This window comes from Conger conger, chromosome 3, assembly GCF_963514075.1.
Source record: "Conger conger chromosome 3, fConCon1.1, whole genome shotgun sequence".
NCBI classification, from domain to species: domain Eukaryota; kingdom Metazoa; phylum Chordata; class Actinopteri; order Anguilliformes; family Congridae; genus Conger; species Conger conger.
Window position 1 is genome coordinate 59,020,132 of NC_083762.1, and position 17,019 is coordinate 59,037,150.

A 17,019-nucleotide genomic window follows, 5' to 3' on the forward strand; every position below is an offset into this window, starting at 1 on the left:
GAGATGTCAGGGTGTCAGTGACTAAGTAGATAAAGCTCACCTCGAGGTCAACATATCAAATCCTTCCCTGGGGATTATCCTGGCCCGGAGCTCGACTGAGCACGCTCCACTAACCACCAGTGTCACACACTCGTGCAATTTCTCCCTTTAGGTCCCGGCCCGGAATGGACCGGAATGAGAATACAAACAGCTTGAATATCCATTAAGCACACAAACATACAGGACACACAATGGGCATGAAAGCCAAGCGTGGGCGATACCAAGCACTTCTGAATATAAACTATTCATAAGAAAGTATAAACACTAGTTTGGAGGAGGGAAGGCTACAATGAAGAAGCGAGAGTAGCAGTTTGCTGTGAGAGGCCTGTGTGAGGTTTGCTGCTGGGGGTGATATGGAGGCAAGGCTGGATAAGCACTGCCCCGAGTACCTGGATTCTAATGAGCAGCAAGTGGACACTGCAAAAGAAGAGTATGCTGGGAAAGAACTGCTCCAACCAGAGCTATTTGGTTTGGGAGAAGGCAGTTAATGCAGCGAGCTCTGCACTTTGTGCAGCGAGCATGTCAATTTACACAATCAGCATTGCACTTTACACAACCAGTATTGGGCATCGACAATGAGCACTGTATTGTTTGCGTAGCCGTGAATACTATTTTCTGAAGGTATCAGAGCTAACTTCAGTTCGTGTTTGTAGGTGAAGGTTCAAGGTCCTCTCTGGATGCCCTCCCCCATTCTTCCATTCTTCACGTTCAGCCCCCATGGAGAGGGTTATTATGGATACTCTTCCTTTTAGGTTCTGTCAGCCCAAACTGAGACCAGGGAAATCAGTTGTTATCATGTAGCAGCCGTTAGTGATTTGGCAGATGGCAAGAAGCTGTCACTAACTTCTGAGCACCATAGGCTGCACAGCAACATTGTAACACTAAAATATATGAAAAACCTATTTAGGAGAAAACTGCTGTTCAGCATTATTGTGTATTCCAACCACAGATTCCAACATTTACATAAAAGGGAAGCCGTTGCTGGCACACTGTTACTTTAGCAGCACTACAGATCGAAAAAGAAAGTAACAGTTCCACACTGAGTCTGGGCCGGGGTGTAACGGCGTAATGCGAGGCGCCATGGTAACCATTCGACCCTGCAGTCGAAGCAAGGCTTTTAATTCTTTAAATTCTGAGGGATTACTGGACCCCAGGTGAGAGTGTAGAGTGGGGGTGGGGGGTGGGCATGGGCTTGGGAACTTACCCTGCAAGGAGAAGGCTGCCAGCTCCACTGCTGTGTCGAATGGACACTCCAGCCTGCATTAAGGAGAGAGCGGACGGTAATTCACAGCACGCTTTGAGCACAGGCACAGAGCACTCCCCTCATGGGCTCCAAAAGGAGAACAACTCATTCAGCTCACCTACACTCACCTTTTACCTACAGACTACAGAGTACCCAGCACTGTACCAACCAAACCTGGACCTGAACACTAGTGAGTGCATCTCTGCCTCGACTGCATTACCTGGCAAATTGTTTTGCACACTGAAAACAGTGAGCAGAAATGCTACCTGCAGTACTGATTGTGCGCCCAGGACAGTTTCCTACATTCCTTTAAAGCTATGGGTGTGCACTGGGATAGTTTTAGTTTACACTCCTGGCATTAATACCTGCAACAGACATGGGGAACCATCATGAGGAGATTTCCCCCTGGATTGCCTGACTATGCTAATTCATGGCATTGAAAAATAGATTTTTAAAACTTACTTTTAAAACCATCTTTTTTGGCATTCCTATCAGTATTTTTAAGCAACTTACTGCAAAAGCACCAGAGGCCACACAAACTATGGACACTTATCCATAAAACACAAAATCATCACATTATATAGTATAATACATATACTAGTGTATCGGTGCACTTACTTTCCACTGAGAATATCTTGCTTTAGCTGTAGCACAAACAGGTATCTGTGGAGAAGAACATAACAATGGAATGGAAATCTGCACAAATGGCTTTGTAAGCAAGTCTCAATAGATGACTTTCCTTGTGACACCACACTGAATGTGTGTGCGCAGACAGGGGGGCAAAATATCATCAGGCAAAGTCTTATAACTTCAGCAGTAATATCTAGAGTGCTTTAGCTAAGACAAGCCTACTTCCTGTAATTATACTTTTTTAGATTAGATGCATAAAAAAAAGAAAAAAGTTACACCGCAGATTTTATTGTCATAATTGTAATTGGTGTGAAAGCTTTGATTATCCTCCCAGAAGTCTGGCTTTATACAAATATTTTATTGCACCAGCAATCATATTGATTATAAAACAACACATATGGAAGAGGTAGAGGCTGAAATCCCAGAATTTGTCTGTTTCAATGGCCTCTGCCACCCACACTCTCCATTGTTTTTAAGAAACAATGAATAAATAAAACTCATCTAAAAGAAAAACCTATTTAAATCTGATGAATATGATTATTCCCACCGGCTATGGACAGAAACAGAACAGAGTAAAGGTGGGACTTTTGCCCAGGTGAAGAGCACTCACCTGGTCAGTTCCTCGTGAAGGTTGTTGGGCTCCGAGGAATAGAACTTCACCCTCATATGGAGGCAGTAGGGAGGACCGACTGTAGTAGGAAACGGCAGTCTTATTGACAGAGCAGTACTGACAGATTCACTGACAGAGCACCACTGACTGACACGGTTGCAGAGAGAATTACTATAACGTTCATATCAACAATTTCATTGAAGCAGAATATTTGCAAAAATGACAGAACCAGGACTTTTTGGCACCCAACCTGGGCCTACATACATCAAATTCCCACCATAATTTAGTTCTTAGGCGAACCCCACTGTTGATTCTGGAGAGTATCGATAACTGCGATTCATGAGGAGCTTATCACACCACAGACTACCGCCAATCTCGCAGAGAGCAGCTGGAGGAAGACCTTTCATATGCAGCTTTGATACGCAGTCTACGGGTGCCCAGTCGACCAGCAGGGGTTTCACTGAGCGTTGAAACACAGACCCCCTAACAGACTGAACCCTCCCGTACCCTGGGAGACGCAGTAATCAACTGTGCATCCCCCTATGGAGCTACCGGTCCCGGCCGGGACAGAAAGGACTTACTTTTGACTTGCTTTTTGATGCTCTTCGTAATGTCCAACCAATGCTGCAATGGAAAGAGCAGGAGAGAGGGAGGGAAGGAGAGAGAGATCCTTAAATGACCTTTTTGGAACACATATTTAACATCCAGATGAGAAGCGGTGACAAACATCATACAGATTTTAATTACTTGCTGTACTGAAATGACAATGTCCATTTTTCAAATGAGCTTACTTAAATATGAGTGGCCTATGATTAACTTGAAGTGGGTGCTGTTCTCAATAACACTCAGTTTTCATATAAAACACCAATCAAACTGAAATGGTGTGAAACTAAAATTGAATGCATGAATATTAAAATTAAACATGTGGCACATATTAACACAGCACCTGAAATCTGAGAAAAAAAACAAAACAAGAAACGCTTGTTCACTGTTCAGAGAATCTCGGCTCTTAACACTCGACAGAGCAAATGACCAAAACAAAGTGTCCGGTGTGCGCGTGCACTAGAAAGTTCCTTTCTTCCAGGGCTCGGCTGGGAGGCCAGACTCCGTGAGGCATGAACAATATGGTGGGTGAGGGGGAGGGGGGAGGAGGGGCACCCCTGCTCCAAAAGAGGATAATTTTTCAGCTGCACTGTTTTCTCTCTTCCTCTCCCCCACATTCCTCTCTCTGGCCCTCCCTTGTTTCTCTGGAAGCCTGCTGTATTCGCTACGGCTTTCCTGCAGCGGTGGGGGCCATCTTTCAGAGTAATGCAGAACTGCACCATACTGTATGCAGGTACTGAGTTAGGAACCCATAGCCAAAGCAAGGCACCTGCTGCAGCCACCCACAAGACCGAGTTATTCAAGATGCAAGAGTTATTTGACTGACGCTTTTCTCCAAAGTGACAAAGTGCAGTTCATTAGACAAAGCAGGAGACAATCTCCCCTGGAGAAATGTGGGGTTGCTCAAGGGCCCAACAGCTGTGCGGATCCCATCATGGCTACACCGGGGATTGAACCAGCAACCTTCTGGGTCTCAGTCATGTACCTGAACCACTAGGCTACAAGGCTGCCCCACACCATGTGGTGTTCCTCAGAAATGGACATGGAAAAGACTGGTAGCAGAGCACATATCAGCAGAATAAAAAAAACTGCTCCGATACACAAACAAGAAAAAGTAGTCGTGGGTAGGTTCAGCATGATAATACCATAAAGATTCTCTGCAATAACACAAGCCGGGAAAAAAACAATCAAGACTTATGGTGATCCTATAATAGTGTGGGCTGCATTTTCCTGGCATGATTTAGGTACCCGTACAAATGGGCAGATGTCAAACTTCACTTCATGGAGACCACCTTCACCCCATTTTAAAGCTGTTCTTTCCTCCAGAGTGGGTTGTCTTTCAAGATGGCAGTGTCCCTACTTAAGGGCACAAGCAGTCACCCACTGCTTTGAGGAGCATGGTGCTCGTCATGGCTTCAGTCTGATCAAGCCATCATGGGACATTACAGAATGACATCTGGGATGGCGTTGAGTACAACCTAATAATAATCATTTCATATAATAATAATCTGTTATTTAGCTGACACATATCCAAAGCCACTGACAATTCATTGGAGACAAAGCAAGGGACAACCCCCCTGGAGAAATGCAGGGCTAAGGGCAGTGTAGTTTAACACACAGGTGATGACTCTTACTGGAACTTGTGCAGAGTCCATGAACCGCAGTCCAAAGTAGTCCTTCTCCACGATGTCCAAGTGATACATGATCTGGTCGAAGAGCTCCTCCCCTTTGGCTTTTTTCTGTCGAAAAAATGAAGGAAGGAAAGGTTAAGAGCAGCATGTATTTGTTGGGCTCATTTCAATCGTTTATTTTTCACCTTTTCCTTGCTCCTGACCCAGAAATCGATTGAGGTCCACCATCCAAACAGTTCAAATGTTCCTTCTAGGAGCTGGAAGTGGAATGTAGGAACTCCCAAACTTTCCTTCCTCATGAGGGAAAAATGAGCATATCCTTTGTGGAAGTATTTTTTTGGAAAGCATGACGTATAAATGATCAACCTGTAGGGCCATCTCCCCACATCTGCCACATCTGTAACTGATGTGGCTTCGAACAAATGTCTGAAGATTTACTTGCCTAATTTACGCTTTCCCCATCTTCACTTCTTTTTCTAGCCTCTCCCTATTGGTGGAGCTAGGAGTAGAAAAAGGAAGGATTGGCGAGCCTGCCTGGCCGATGGGCGGAGCTTCAGTACTCATCACAGGTACACCATCATATACCAGAGTACACCACAGGTACACATTATTGGCATTTGGCTGACGCTCTTATCCAGAGCGACGTACAGTTGATTAGACTAAGCAGGAGACAATCCTCCCCTGGAGCAATGCAGGGTTAAGGGCTTTTGCTCAAGGGCCCAACAGCTGTGCGGATCTTATTGTAGCTACACTGGGATTAGAACCACCGGCCTTGCGTGTCCCAGTCATTTACCTTAACTATTGCGCTACAGGCCGCCCCATACGCTGCTCTTACACCATAGAACATAATCGTGCCACAGACCGTTACAAGTGCAAAGGTCGACATTGTGTGCAGGATGTGACATTACTAGGGCCACGAGTTAGTCTCCACCGCGTGACCTGCAGGGAGTGAAACTTGTGCCAGCCCTCCAGGGGGTCCCCATAGGCACTCCAATGGTGCAGTCAAATGACAAATCATACAACTTTCATACAACAAATCATACAACAAGTTTCAAATTAAGACATTATAAAAACAATTAATTGATCTAACATGGGGTCTTAAGAAGGAAAGTGAGAAAGGAAGAAAATGTAAACACTATGAAAAGCATGTCTTTGAGCCAGTGATCCTGACTCCTTACATGTAAACATTGATGCCAAATGTGCTTATTAGTGGAAATTACTTTATTGATTATGAGGTGAGGTGGTGCAAATGGGATAACCGTTTGAGAAGGGGCTTGATAAAGGGGGTATTGTGACCTCTATCTGGTGGAGGACTGAAGTAACATGCATGAAAACAATGGGAGACAAACTGTTGGCTCTAGATATTAACAATGATATTTTACTACCACTTGTTATCTATTAACTTTTATTCACACAAGGTAGGTTGACTGAACAAATATGCATGTTTGAATGCCCTGCGAATTCCCCCTAAGTAGCCTAACCTGCATTTTGTAGGATTGCGGGAGGAAACAAGAGACAGGGAGGACACAAACTCCACACAGAGGCCCCAGGTGGGATTAGAACCCAGGACCTTCTTGCTGAGAACACTGCCAGCAAATTGCTACTCCTTTCTGAGAGATACATGAATGAATTAAACCTGTTTGCATTTTCACTTCACATTATCATCGGAACCAATCAAGGACCAGGGAGTGCTTTCTATGAACAGAAAACAAATGAACAAAAGTTGCTTAACATTTTCTCCCCTCAGAATTCTGTCAATAATTTATCTTGGTTATGATGGTGATACATGGTGAGAATAGGAACAAATTAACTTTCCTGCTGACCAATGAGAGGGGTGTGACGTGAGGCAGATCTCCCTACATGGCCGTCATCTAGAAGAGGATTCCAATGGGGCGTGTCCTATCCACCATGCAGATCACTGCATTCACATTCACACATTATGCTTATTTGCATCTGATTAATCTGGACACGCCATGTGATCTACCACAGCCAATCATAAATAGGGGGGAATACTCATTAATTCAGAGAGGACCAGAAGTCTTGGCCTTTTCACAATAGGGCTTTTTTTCTTTTGACAGGACTGAAGATTAACAGGTGTATTCAGGCTAAAACACTGTGTGGGAATCCCACCGACAGACACAAAGAGGTGGAAACAAAAGGTAGGAACTGACCGGTTTGTTCCCTGTACCTTCTGTGCCTACGACTCGCTCATTACCACACAACAAAACCGCTCTCAATTTCTATAGTTTTTCATGGCAGAATTAGCACTACTCTAATATACCATTTCCAACTCATGCTGCTACACCCGAAAAGCAAAGATTCACTCATAACACTACACCATTGAAAACTTCCTTGCTTGCTTCAGCTACCTGAACTTGAAGACACCCTTTTTCAGTAAAAAAAAAACAACCAAACCCAAATTCTTTACAGGGCAGCCAAAAGCTCTTAACAGAAGCCCTGTCCTCTCCCGAGAAAGCTGTACCAGCCCGCGCGCGTCTCGGACGAGGCCGAACGGCTTTCGCGCAACACGCCCCAACTTCCCCGCAGCCGAGAAGGACCGCTCCGGCGTTGCCGTGGAGACGGCGAGCGGGGCCTCAGACACGTGATTGGCGTCACGGCGCTGACTTCATTCCCCGCTCCGCCTCGCTGAATACGTGCGTGCCCCCGCGCGCGGAACAAAGGGGTTAACCCTTTCCCCGCAAACGCATGACAAAGCAGGAGAGGGGCCCGCGTTTGCGCTTTCTTCAGCTGGGCCGTCTCAACCATCTGCTGCACATTTCACAAAGGCCAATGCATTAACTATGCACTTAAGGGAACAGTCACAATATTGGAAATAATAGAAAATACATCCAAAATAAAATCTGTTTCAGCTTAAAATATTTTTAAAATAACACAAGCCATGCCTGTTATTGGGCCAATTAATATTTCATGGCTCAGTTACCTTTAGATGGCACTGCATCACTTCACTGGCACCAATTTAGGACTTTTTTGGGGGGCCTTTTTTTTTGGCAACCAAAAGAGAATGTTCTTGCTGTATATCAGCTGAGAAGTTTCCCCGTTTCAGATACAAAAGGCAGCTCTGACGCACGGCGCCACACACACACACACACACACACACACACACACACACACACACACACACACACACACACACACACACACACACACACACACACACACACACACACACACACAATGCTGACAGCGATGCGCAGTCTTTGCAGCCCTCGGAGAGCAGATGTCAACATGCTGCCACTTCAAGCTGGGGCGTACGTGTCATTAGCATTTCACCGCCAAGCGCGTCAGCAGAACCCAGCCACCGAACGTGGGAACTCAGCCGCCAAGATTCACAGGCTGTCTGCCTCCGTGGAACTGAAAAGGGTGCAAGATGTGAAGATGCAGCCAGTCCAGACAGATCTTAAGAGACTAATCTTATGAGATGTTTCAAAATGTATTGTAGCGGCATTATCCAAGAGCCGAGAACAACATCCAGGAAAGAGAACACTGCAAAACATTTAGCATTGCCGTTAACACCCGGTGTCAGAGACCAGTCTGCGTCCCCATTCTTGATTGCTTTCTTGACCATGTTTACACTGGTGACCCCAGGCACCATGAAGTCAGTCACTACCACAGACTAATATCAGCCTTGCAGTGTGGAACAAAACTCACAGGGTGCTTCTGTTCTGCGCCAGCCCAGTGAAAACAATGGGCACATAGGGCCAATGAGAAAAGCAATATTGACACAGAGCGGCATTGACAGACAGCACAACAGCATTAACATGCAGCACATCGGTGTTAGCACACAGCAGAGCGGTGTTAGCACCCAGCAGAGCATTAGTAACACAGTAGTAGAGTGGCAGTAACACGAAGCAGAGCATCATTGACACACAACCCAGCGGCGTTAGCACACAGCAGAGCATTAATAACAGTAGTAGAGTGGCAGTAACACACAGCACAATGGTGTTTGCAAATAATAGAGCAGCCTTAGCACACAGCAGTGTTAGAAACACACACAACGGAGCAGCAGCAACACACAGCAGAGTGGTGTTAGCACACAGCAGAGGATTAATAACAGCAGTAGAGTGGCAGCAACACACAGCAGAGTGGCATTAACCCAGCACATTGGTGTTAGCAGACAGCAGTGTTAGTAACACAGTAGTAGAGCGGCAGCAACACAAAGCAGAGCAGTAGCAACACACAGCACAGCGGGGTTAGCAAACAGAGCAGCATTAGCACACAGCAGTGTTATAAACACACAGTAGTAGAGTGGCAGTAACACAAAGCAGTGGCAGCAACACACAGCCCAGCGGAGTTAGCACACAACAGGGTTACAAACACACAGTAGTAGAGTGGCAGTAACACACAGCACAGTGGTGTTAGCACCCAGCAGAGCGTTAGTAACACACAGAAGTAGAGTGGCAGTAACACAAAGCAGGGCGGCACCAACACACAGCAGAGCAGAATTAACACAGCACAGAGCTGCTAAAATCAGAATCATTTTAAAAGGGTGAGGGGCAGCCCCAGCAGAGGGAGAGCAGAGCTGGGCACAGGCGATGGCTCACGCAGGCCTCTGCAGTTGGCACGAGACAGAGGGGTGTCCGGCCTGGAAGGATGCACACAAAGCAGCCATTGTGTGCCCCAGCGAGCCCCAGCGAACCCCAGCCCTTGGACCAGCACAGTTGGACAGGGGTTCCAGCAGGCCAGGCCTGCGATTGGCCCTGCAGCACTGAGCCACATTCCTTCACCCTGAGAGTCATGGGGGCGGGGCAGCCGTTGCTGCTCCTGGTGAATGCTAATGCAGCCTTTATCTTGACTCGCTGCCCTTGAGTGATAGACAGTGTGGTGGGAGCTCTGGACCTCCCCCAAAACAGCTGGTCAAACAGAAGTGACCACACCACTAGAGCTGTAGCTATAGACTATTCAGTTATGAGTTACTAAATTTTTTTCTCCAAAAATAATCCAACAACACTGGCGTTTTGAAACAACACTGGAGAATTTACAGACTCAGTGAACGACCTGAACAATATTATGCAACCATTCCAGTCTCTGAAACATGAATTATATTGGGACACACACTCCCTAAACAGTCAAACAAATAACACGACCCTTTGAATTTTGACATTTCTAGGCCTCTATATATTGATAAATAGATAATTAACTAATTTCATGCCAAATATGAAGTCTTGCAATACAACTTGTGCAGTGAACTTTATGTCTGAGGAATGCAGAAACTTACATCAAGTTTGGTACAGGCTAAGAACTCTAAAGATGACATTTACTTTACCAAAAGGCCCATTTCTTAATGAGAAAATCCCATTTATTATATTTGGCATCATCATATTCTGTGACGTTGCTGTTACAATAGCAAGAATATGAAGATCTGTACATGGACACATCCCACCTTGGAACCCTTATCTTGAGGTTTATAGGAAAATACTGAACTTTTCTGCAACAGTCATATTCAATGACAGACTACATTTTAATGAAGATCAAAATAAGGAGTTAGACAGACTGCCTGGGAAACCAAAATCTATGGTTATCCTCCTCGCGAGGACCAGCTCGAAACATAACCATATAAACACAGCTGCAATCTTAGAAGCCAGCCCACAAACCCATAATGAGCCTTGTTTTGACGTTTTTATTTTTTAAATAAAGAAGAGCGCTTGCTTGTTCCGCTTTCCAATCTGACGCCTTTGCGGAAACAAGGCTATTTGTCAACATATCCTTATCTCAACTTCTCAGGAGTTTGACGTGTGCTTAATGGACATCCTGCTCATCTGTAAACAGATCAGACCGAACCTTTAAACAAAAATGATACCCAAACCTCCCTTCAGATGAGGCAGCTGGGCCAACCAACACAACATGATGATCACGATCTGAACGTCACAGCGAGGCAAATGTTTACACTGTGCTTATGCGCAATTTGTACATTTTCTTCATGTTGGGCTTGAACCATTGAAATCCAACCAGCATTCACCTAAAGCAAAATCAGTTCTACTTATTAACACAGTTACATTATGGATTTAGGGAAGCCATAGCAGTATGGATAATGAATGTAAGCACCACAATGTACAAAAGCCTACAAGAGAACTCCAGGCCACGTGTTTTTAGACATGCCTTTGTCCATTAAGTGTGCTTACAGTAACTGTCCATGCTTCTGCTCAACATATTTTTCAGGTTAGTCAGTTCCGTAGGACTCCTTTGTATTCATTTATAATCGCCCTGGCTGGACAGCACTAATTTACTCCGCTTTTCAGCAGTTGGGCTGAAGTATGTCACACACTACTCTTCTGTGGGTCTAGAACATTCCTAATACTTCAGGAGCTCCTGGTCTGAAGCCTGGGAGTCTGAATGGGCACAAGTGGGAGTAAAGACCTGGCTGAGGGAGACATTACAGAGGCCCGGAGGGAGTCATCCATGATCGCCTCCATTCGTTCCCTGAGCCCATGTGACCAGGAAGGCTGTCGAAGGATCACGGGATTACCACCGACCGCCACGAACAGTGACGCACCTTCCGCCCGACTCGGTCAACACCCCCTGCTCCTACCCCCCTCCCACCAAGAGCCAGGGTAGCGAGGGGGGTCCGTACAGTCATTCATTAAACCCTGAGCACACACATACCCCACCCCACCCCACCCTCACTCCCTACACCACACTCCACCTGAAAAAACAGCAATCTCCTTCACCCAGCAGCCCTCTGTTAAAGAGACTCTCGGACAATGAGGATCACCTCCCATCAATTACAGCCAGGATGTATACCTGTCGTAACAATATACACTTCTCCAAAGGGACAGTCGACGACAAAAACAATAAGTTACTATGGCACCGTGTGCATTATTAGACCATAGTATGGCAGCCGTTGCGGAAATGGAATACATTTTAAAACATAGGCTGAAATAAATACAGTGCAACATTTCATAACATATCAGCAAGAATGCAAATTTGAACCTCCCTGATACAACAATATTACCCTGCTGTGAAATACATCTGATCATATTCCATTTCCATAAAGAGGCAGAACCACTGACTATTACACAAGACCTCAGCAATGTTTACAGAGCGCTCACAGCTAACCTGAAGTGTCACTGAGTAACTGACGGACAGCACCCCAGCCCTTCCCACTTCAAGAGCAGAGCCCAAGGACCAGGCAAGCTCTGGCTCACTCGCACTGGCGCTCAGGAGAGCCTTACCGGTAGGTCCACACTGACGTCCGTACCATCCAGCAGGGACACGCGGCAGGTGATGACGGACTTGGCGTCGCCCGCAGCCGGGATGTGTGTGGAGGCTCTCTGGGCTTCTCGGTGACGGGCCTTGTCCGTCTGCTTGCGGATGGACCGCCGGCCCAGCGTCCGGCGAAGGAAACTCAGCATGGCTGCGGCCTACTGGGGCCTACCTGGGAGCATACGCGCGTGGTTCATGCAGTGGCACACTTCAACTTCTTATTTCTAGCATTTAATCACACGGACCTGTCCTGCAGCCAGCCGGAACACGCTTACAGAACCCAATATGGTGCCCCTTCCATTTATTTACATACAGTACTGTGTAAAAGTATTTGCCCCCTTCCTAACAATTGCTGATAAATGCAACAGTGCAGGCTGCAATTCCAGGAAAAATGCAACAGTTATCTACTGGGAGTGGACACATGAGCTAACCAGTCCAATCAAATTTATGAATGTTGACAACCATGTTCTTTGTTGGGGGGGGACTGAGACCCTGCTGAGGTTTATTTATTTATTTCTGTCTAAACATCCAGTGAGGAAAATCCTTGTTTATTTAACAAAGCTAAAATAAGTAGCATTGTGGATAGGCTATTTTGCTACTCTTTTCAAATAACTTCACTGAGCAAAATATGATAACATTTATGATCGGTGTTTATTGTACAATATAAAATTCCAAGGACAAATGTATCCAACTGTTTTAATGAAGCATTCTGATCTGGGGAGTTAATTTAGCTCCGGCTCCTGTAGACACCGTGGGAGGATCTCTTGGGACCTTGTGGGCAGACGTCAAATATTGCTTCAGATAATATATTAAATAGCCTACTTATTTCAACAAATGAGCCGTGCATGAAGTCAACAGAATAGTCTCTGTGCACTGTGGCCTAAAGTCCTGCTCCCCCACCCCCTAGAGCCGATCCAGGATTAGCCCCCCACCCCTAATCCTAACCGCAGCAATTATGTGAAAAACCCAAGACTGTTCCCGGGTCAGCTCACTGCATCGAGTAAGGGAAAACCTACGTTACAGCCATAGTGGCCTAAAAACTGACCGTGCGGTGGAAATGATTTCAAACAAAAATTCATACACGCACGAATACACGCAGTTTAAGCAGGTGTCTCCTGAAATTGAAGAAGACGGATGATGGCGTTCGGGTGCTCACAAATTGCGTAAAACTTTAGAGACCACCAGTTCTCTTTTCCAGATGTAAAGTTTTAATTTTAATTTTCAACAGACAATCGATGCCTTATGCATATCCATTGCTTACAAAAAAATCTGCACCTCGTAATTAAACTTCGTCAATGCTAAATAAGTTATATCTTATTTCCTATCTAGACTACATTTTTACAACTTCTCCCCAAAGAAATAAACATTTGTTCGCACAGATATGACCAATTCGGGTTGTTGTTGTCGAACTAGCCAACTAGCCTTAACTAAATGTTGCTTGCCACCACAACTATCGTAAAACATTCCAGTGCAAATTAATTCGCCCCACAATTCAAAATAAGATATATTTTTTAAAGCAGCTAAACTTAGATGGTAGGCTACATGGGAATGCAATCGTTTTGTTAGCATACGAAATTCTAAGTAATCGTGTAGCTATGACTTTCTGGTGGAATAGCCTATCTAACGTTAGGCGCTAGCCTGTTGGCTAATAAATTCGTTTCCCTGGACAATTTCAGCAACTGACCAACTAGTAAGACATGCAGCGTACCTACTTCTTGAAACATGAAACTGGACTGATTCTTTTAAAATTTCACAAAACAAAATTAACGCAAATATGAATGTGCGCATCGCGCCACAGCAACAGGTTTTTACCTCTGTCGCGATGCTGAAGCAACAGATGAAAGAACTCCGACTCGCACCGAGCGGACTGTCGGCGACTTCCACTTGTAGATCCAAGCTCCTGAGACAAAGCCGACCTTACAAAAGGGAACAGAGTGTACGATATCCCAGCTACGGAAAGATGAATTGGCAACATTTATAAAACAAGTGAGTTCACTATGTTCCCCATTTCAAATGGCCTATAATGAAATTTGGTCCTCTTGGGTTAACACAATCTTAGAAGCCAAAAAAGAACTCGGAGGAGACAGAATTCCTTACAGGAAATGACGTAAGAATAAATCCTCAACAAACTGGATTTGCATTTAAAGGGACAACGTCAGAGGCCCCGTTTCTCAATTTGTATTCCCACCAGTCAACCAACCGGCCAATCTTTACCTAAGATCTGAGCACAGCTAATTTATGAATCTATTATAACTCAAGTGACCATACAGTGTTTGTATATTAGTCACGTGCAAATTGTGATATGCAGAGTGTAGCAGGCAATTGTTAGTAGCCCATTATGTCACCGTTATGTCATGACAGTTTTAGCCCAGCAGTGTATCCAGAAATATTCATATATAGTTGAGCCTGCAGAGAACGAGGTAGGTAAGACCTACCTGTGGCCATTCATAATTGGTGGTGGTCATTCAGACAATATAAATGGGTGGGTCAGGATACCATTTTTTACCATCTCCATTTAAACGGTTTTAAGTATTCATGGCATGGGGATGGTATAGAATTTCTGGCCGTTAATTTCTATAACAGGTGATTTGTCATCGTCAATCATTATCCTTTGAAAGACAAGACCCAAGACAAGATCGATCAAACAAGCTGCTTCTAATCAACATTCTTCTTTCTTTTCTAAGAACAACCTGCTAGACCCCTATCAGTCTGGCTTCCGACCTGGCCACTCAACGGAGACCGCACTCCTCTCCGTCAGTGAATCACTTCATGCTGCACGAGCAGCCTCCCTCTCCTCTGTCCTCATTCTTCTAGATCTCTCTGCCGCCTTGGATCACTCCATCCTCCTGTCCTCCCTGTCAGCAACGGGGATCTGTGGCACAGCCCTGAACTGGATCAACTCCTACCTCTGGTCGCTCCTTCCAAGTTGCCTGGGCTGGTACAGTATCGACACCTTGGCCCCTTGCCACAGGAGTTCCCCAGGGCTCAGTCCTAGGCCCGCTTCTTTTCTCTCTTTGCACTCGTTCCCTTGGCCCTGTTATCACTGCTTATGCTCTATCCTACCACTGCTACGTGGATGATACGCAACTCTTCATCTCATTTCCCCCATCTGACACAAGTTTCAGCCCGCTCTCTGCTTGCCTGAGTGACATCCAGAGCTGGATGGACAACCACCACCTAAAGCTCAACCCAGGTAATGGATAAGAGAGTCTGCCAAATGCCATTAATGTAATGTAACAAGATATTGTGTCTTCTGAAGGGAAACACTGCACCACCCACATGTCCACGGCTACCCTAGGACAGAGACCACAGCATCTCTTGCCATTTTCCCAAAAAGCAAAGATGGATTTTCACTGGAGGATGACTCTGGATCCATTTTGTTTTTTCTTCCTATCAGTTATTTTGGGTTAATTTTCTATGCAGTTTGTATACTGATGCTTGGTTACTCCTTTGAGACCAGCGTAAAACATTTTCATGAACTGTAGTCTGATTGGGCTAGTTAAAAAATGAAAGAGGACTTTTAATTAGATACCAAAATCAGATCAGCTCGTAAGCCCCCACTATGGAGTATTGACAATATCTTAATAGCTAGCCACCTGAAAACCTGGATTCACATTGTTAAAATGTATAGCCTATATATTCTTTGAAAGTTATATTGTGAATTCGTAATTGTGACTCAAATACAAGTAGGCCACTGGCACGCGTTTAGCCCAGATCAGGGAAACTCTTTTTCCCCTGGCTAAGTTTCTGCTTCCTTGGACAACATATATTGATGCAAAGAATGATCTTAAAATATTGCAATTACAAATTCAGTGTTCTTTTGATTGATTGGAGGCAACCTTTCTTACAATTATGGTACCGTAAAGATGTTCAGATAGATTTTCATTTTTTTAAATCACAAAGTAAGGTTAGCGCGTTCTTTTGAGTTTGAGTATGCCTAGGCTGTTATGTGCAAGCTTCATGGGGGGCGACATTGGCTGGTAAGAGATGTCTTCTGGCAGTGTGTCGAAGTGTCCCTGAGCAAGACACCTAACCCCTAAATGCTCCTGACGAGCTGGTTGGTGCCTTGCGTGGCAGCCAATCGCCATTGGTGTGCGAGTGTGTGTATGAATGGGTGAATGAGAAGCATCAATTGTACAGCACTATATAAATGACAACCATTTACCATTCATGATTACTACACATCCACACTCAGTGCCTGTCATATTTGCTTAGTGCTTGTGATGACAAATCATTTTATGGAATCATAATTCCAGAAAATTATGCATCAAGGTCACTTTATAATTTCAGATTGTAAGGTCAGTTCATGCTTCACAGAAGCCCCTCCACTTGACAACAGCACCACCCCCTGGTCAAACTTATGAGTCACACCTTCAGGGTGGATTCAGTAGGCCAGGGATCAGCAGTGCACAGTCCACGAGGGCTGAGAACTGCTGGTTTTACAGTCTCCGTTTACCTGGAAGTCATGTATGAAGACAGTCTGGCCAATCAGTATCACTAATTACCCAGGAGAAAAGAAAACCAGGGCTGGATTTGGATTCGATGGGCCAGAGTTTGATGATCCTTGCAGTAGGCAAATTACCACTCAACGATTTTGAATCAATGCTGACCAGGCTTGAAGACCAGGGGGCAATGGGGGGGGGGGGGGGGGGGGGGGCTGTCAATTTCAAAACCCTGGGCACAAAGCAGCCCTGTGTATGAGCACCTTCATGCCTTTGAGTTTGGAGCCCAGAAGACGAGACACCGAAGTCGAGGCAGAAGTGACAAGGCACTCAGTGCCACATCAACTAGCTTCATTTTAATAGTCAAGTCAGAGTCTATTGTACAGCAATTTACACAGATTTTCTGTTGCTTTTTTTTCTTTTTTTCTTTATATATCCACGGCAACCTATTCTACTATTTTGCATGGTGTTCACCCAGACGGAAAAAAAGGAAAAAAGATTCTGATGAAAGAATTCACACTGACTTAAAGATCCTGAATGAAACCCTTCACATACCATAGCTGTTGACAGGTAATAGGGAAAAAAACATTACAACAGAAG

General features: G+C 45.1%; 1 protein-coding gene across 6 annotated transcripts in view; it reads right to left on the reverse strand.

Moving 5' to 3' along the window:
- epb41l5 (erythrocyte membrane protein band 4.1 like 5) overlaps positions 1 to 14,066 on the reverse strand; it is a 36,584-nt gene extending 22,518 nt beyond the window's left edge. For 5 of the 6 annotated variants that reach the window (XM_061235437.1, XM_061235436.1, XM_061235434.1 and 2 more), the window contains exons 1-7: positions 13,790 to 14,066; positions 11,947 to 12,149; positions 4,760 to 4,864; positions 3,104 to 3,146; positions 2,523 to 2,601; positions 1,901 to 1,945; positions 1,244 to 1,296 (exon numbers count right to left, since the gene is read on the reverse strand). In XM_061235437.1, the coding sequence (XP_061091421.1) occupies positions 1,244 to 1,296; positions 1,901 to 1,945; positions 2,523 to 2,601; positions 3,104 to 3,146; positions 4,760 to 4,864; positions 11,947 to 12,126 (505 nt within the window). In that variant the 5' untranslated portion in view covers positions 12,127 to 12,149; positions 13,790 to 14,066. The remainder of the gene's footprint in view (positions 1 to 1,243; positions 1,297 to 1,900; positions 1,946 to 2,522; positions 2,602 to 3,103; positions 3,147 to 4,759; positions 4,865 to 11,946; positions 12,150 to 13,789) is intronic. The other variant, XM_061235433.1, reaches the window with a different exon arrangement.
- Positions 14,067 to 17,019: the final 2,953 nt, after the last annotated feature.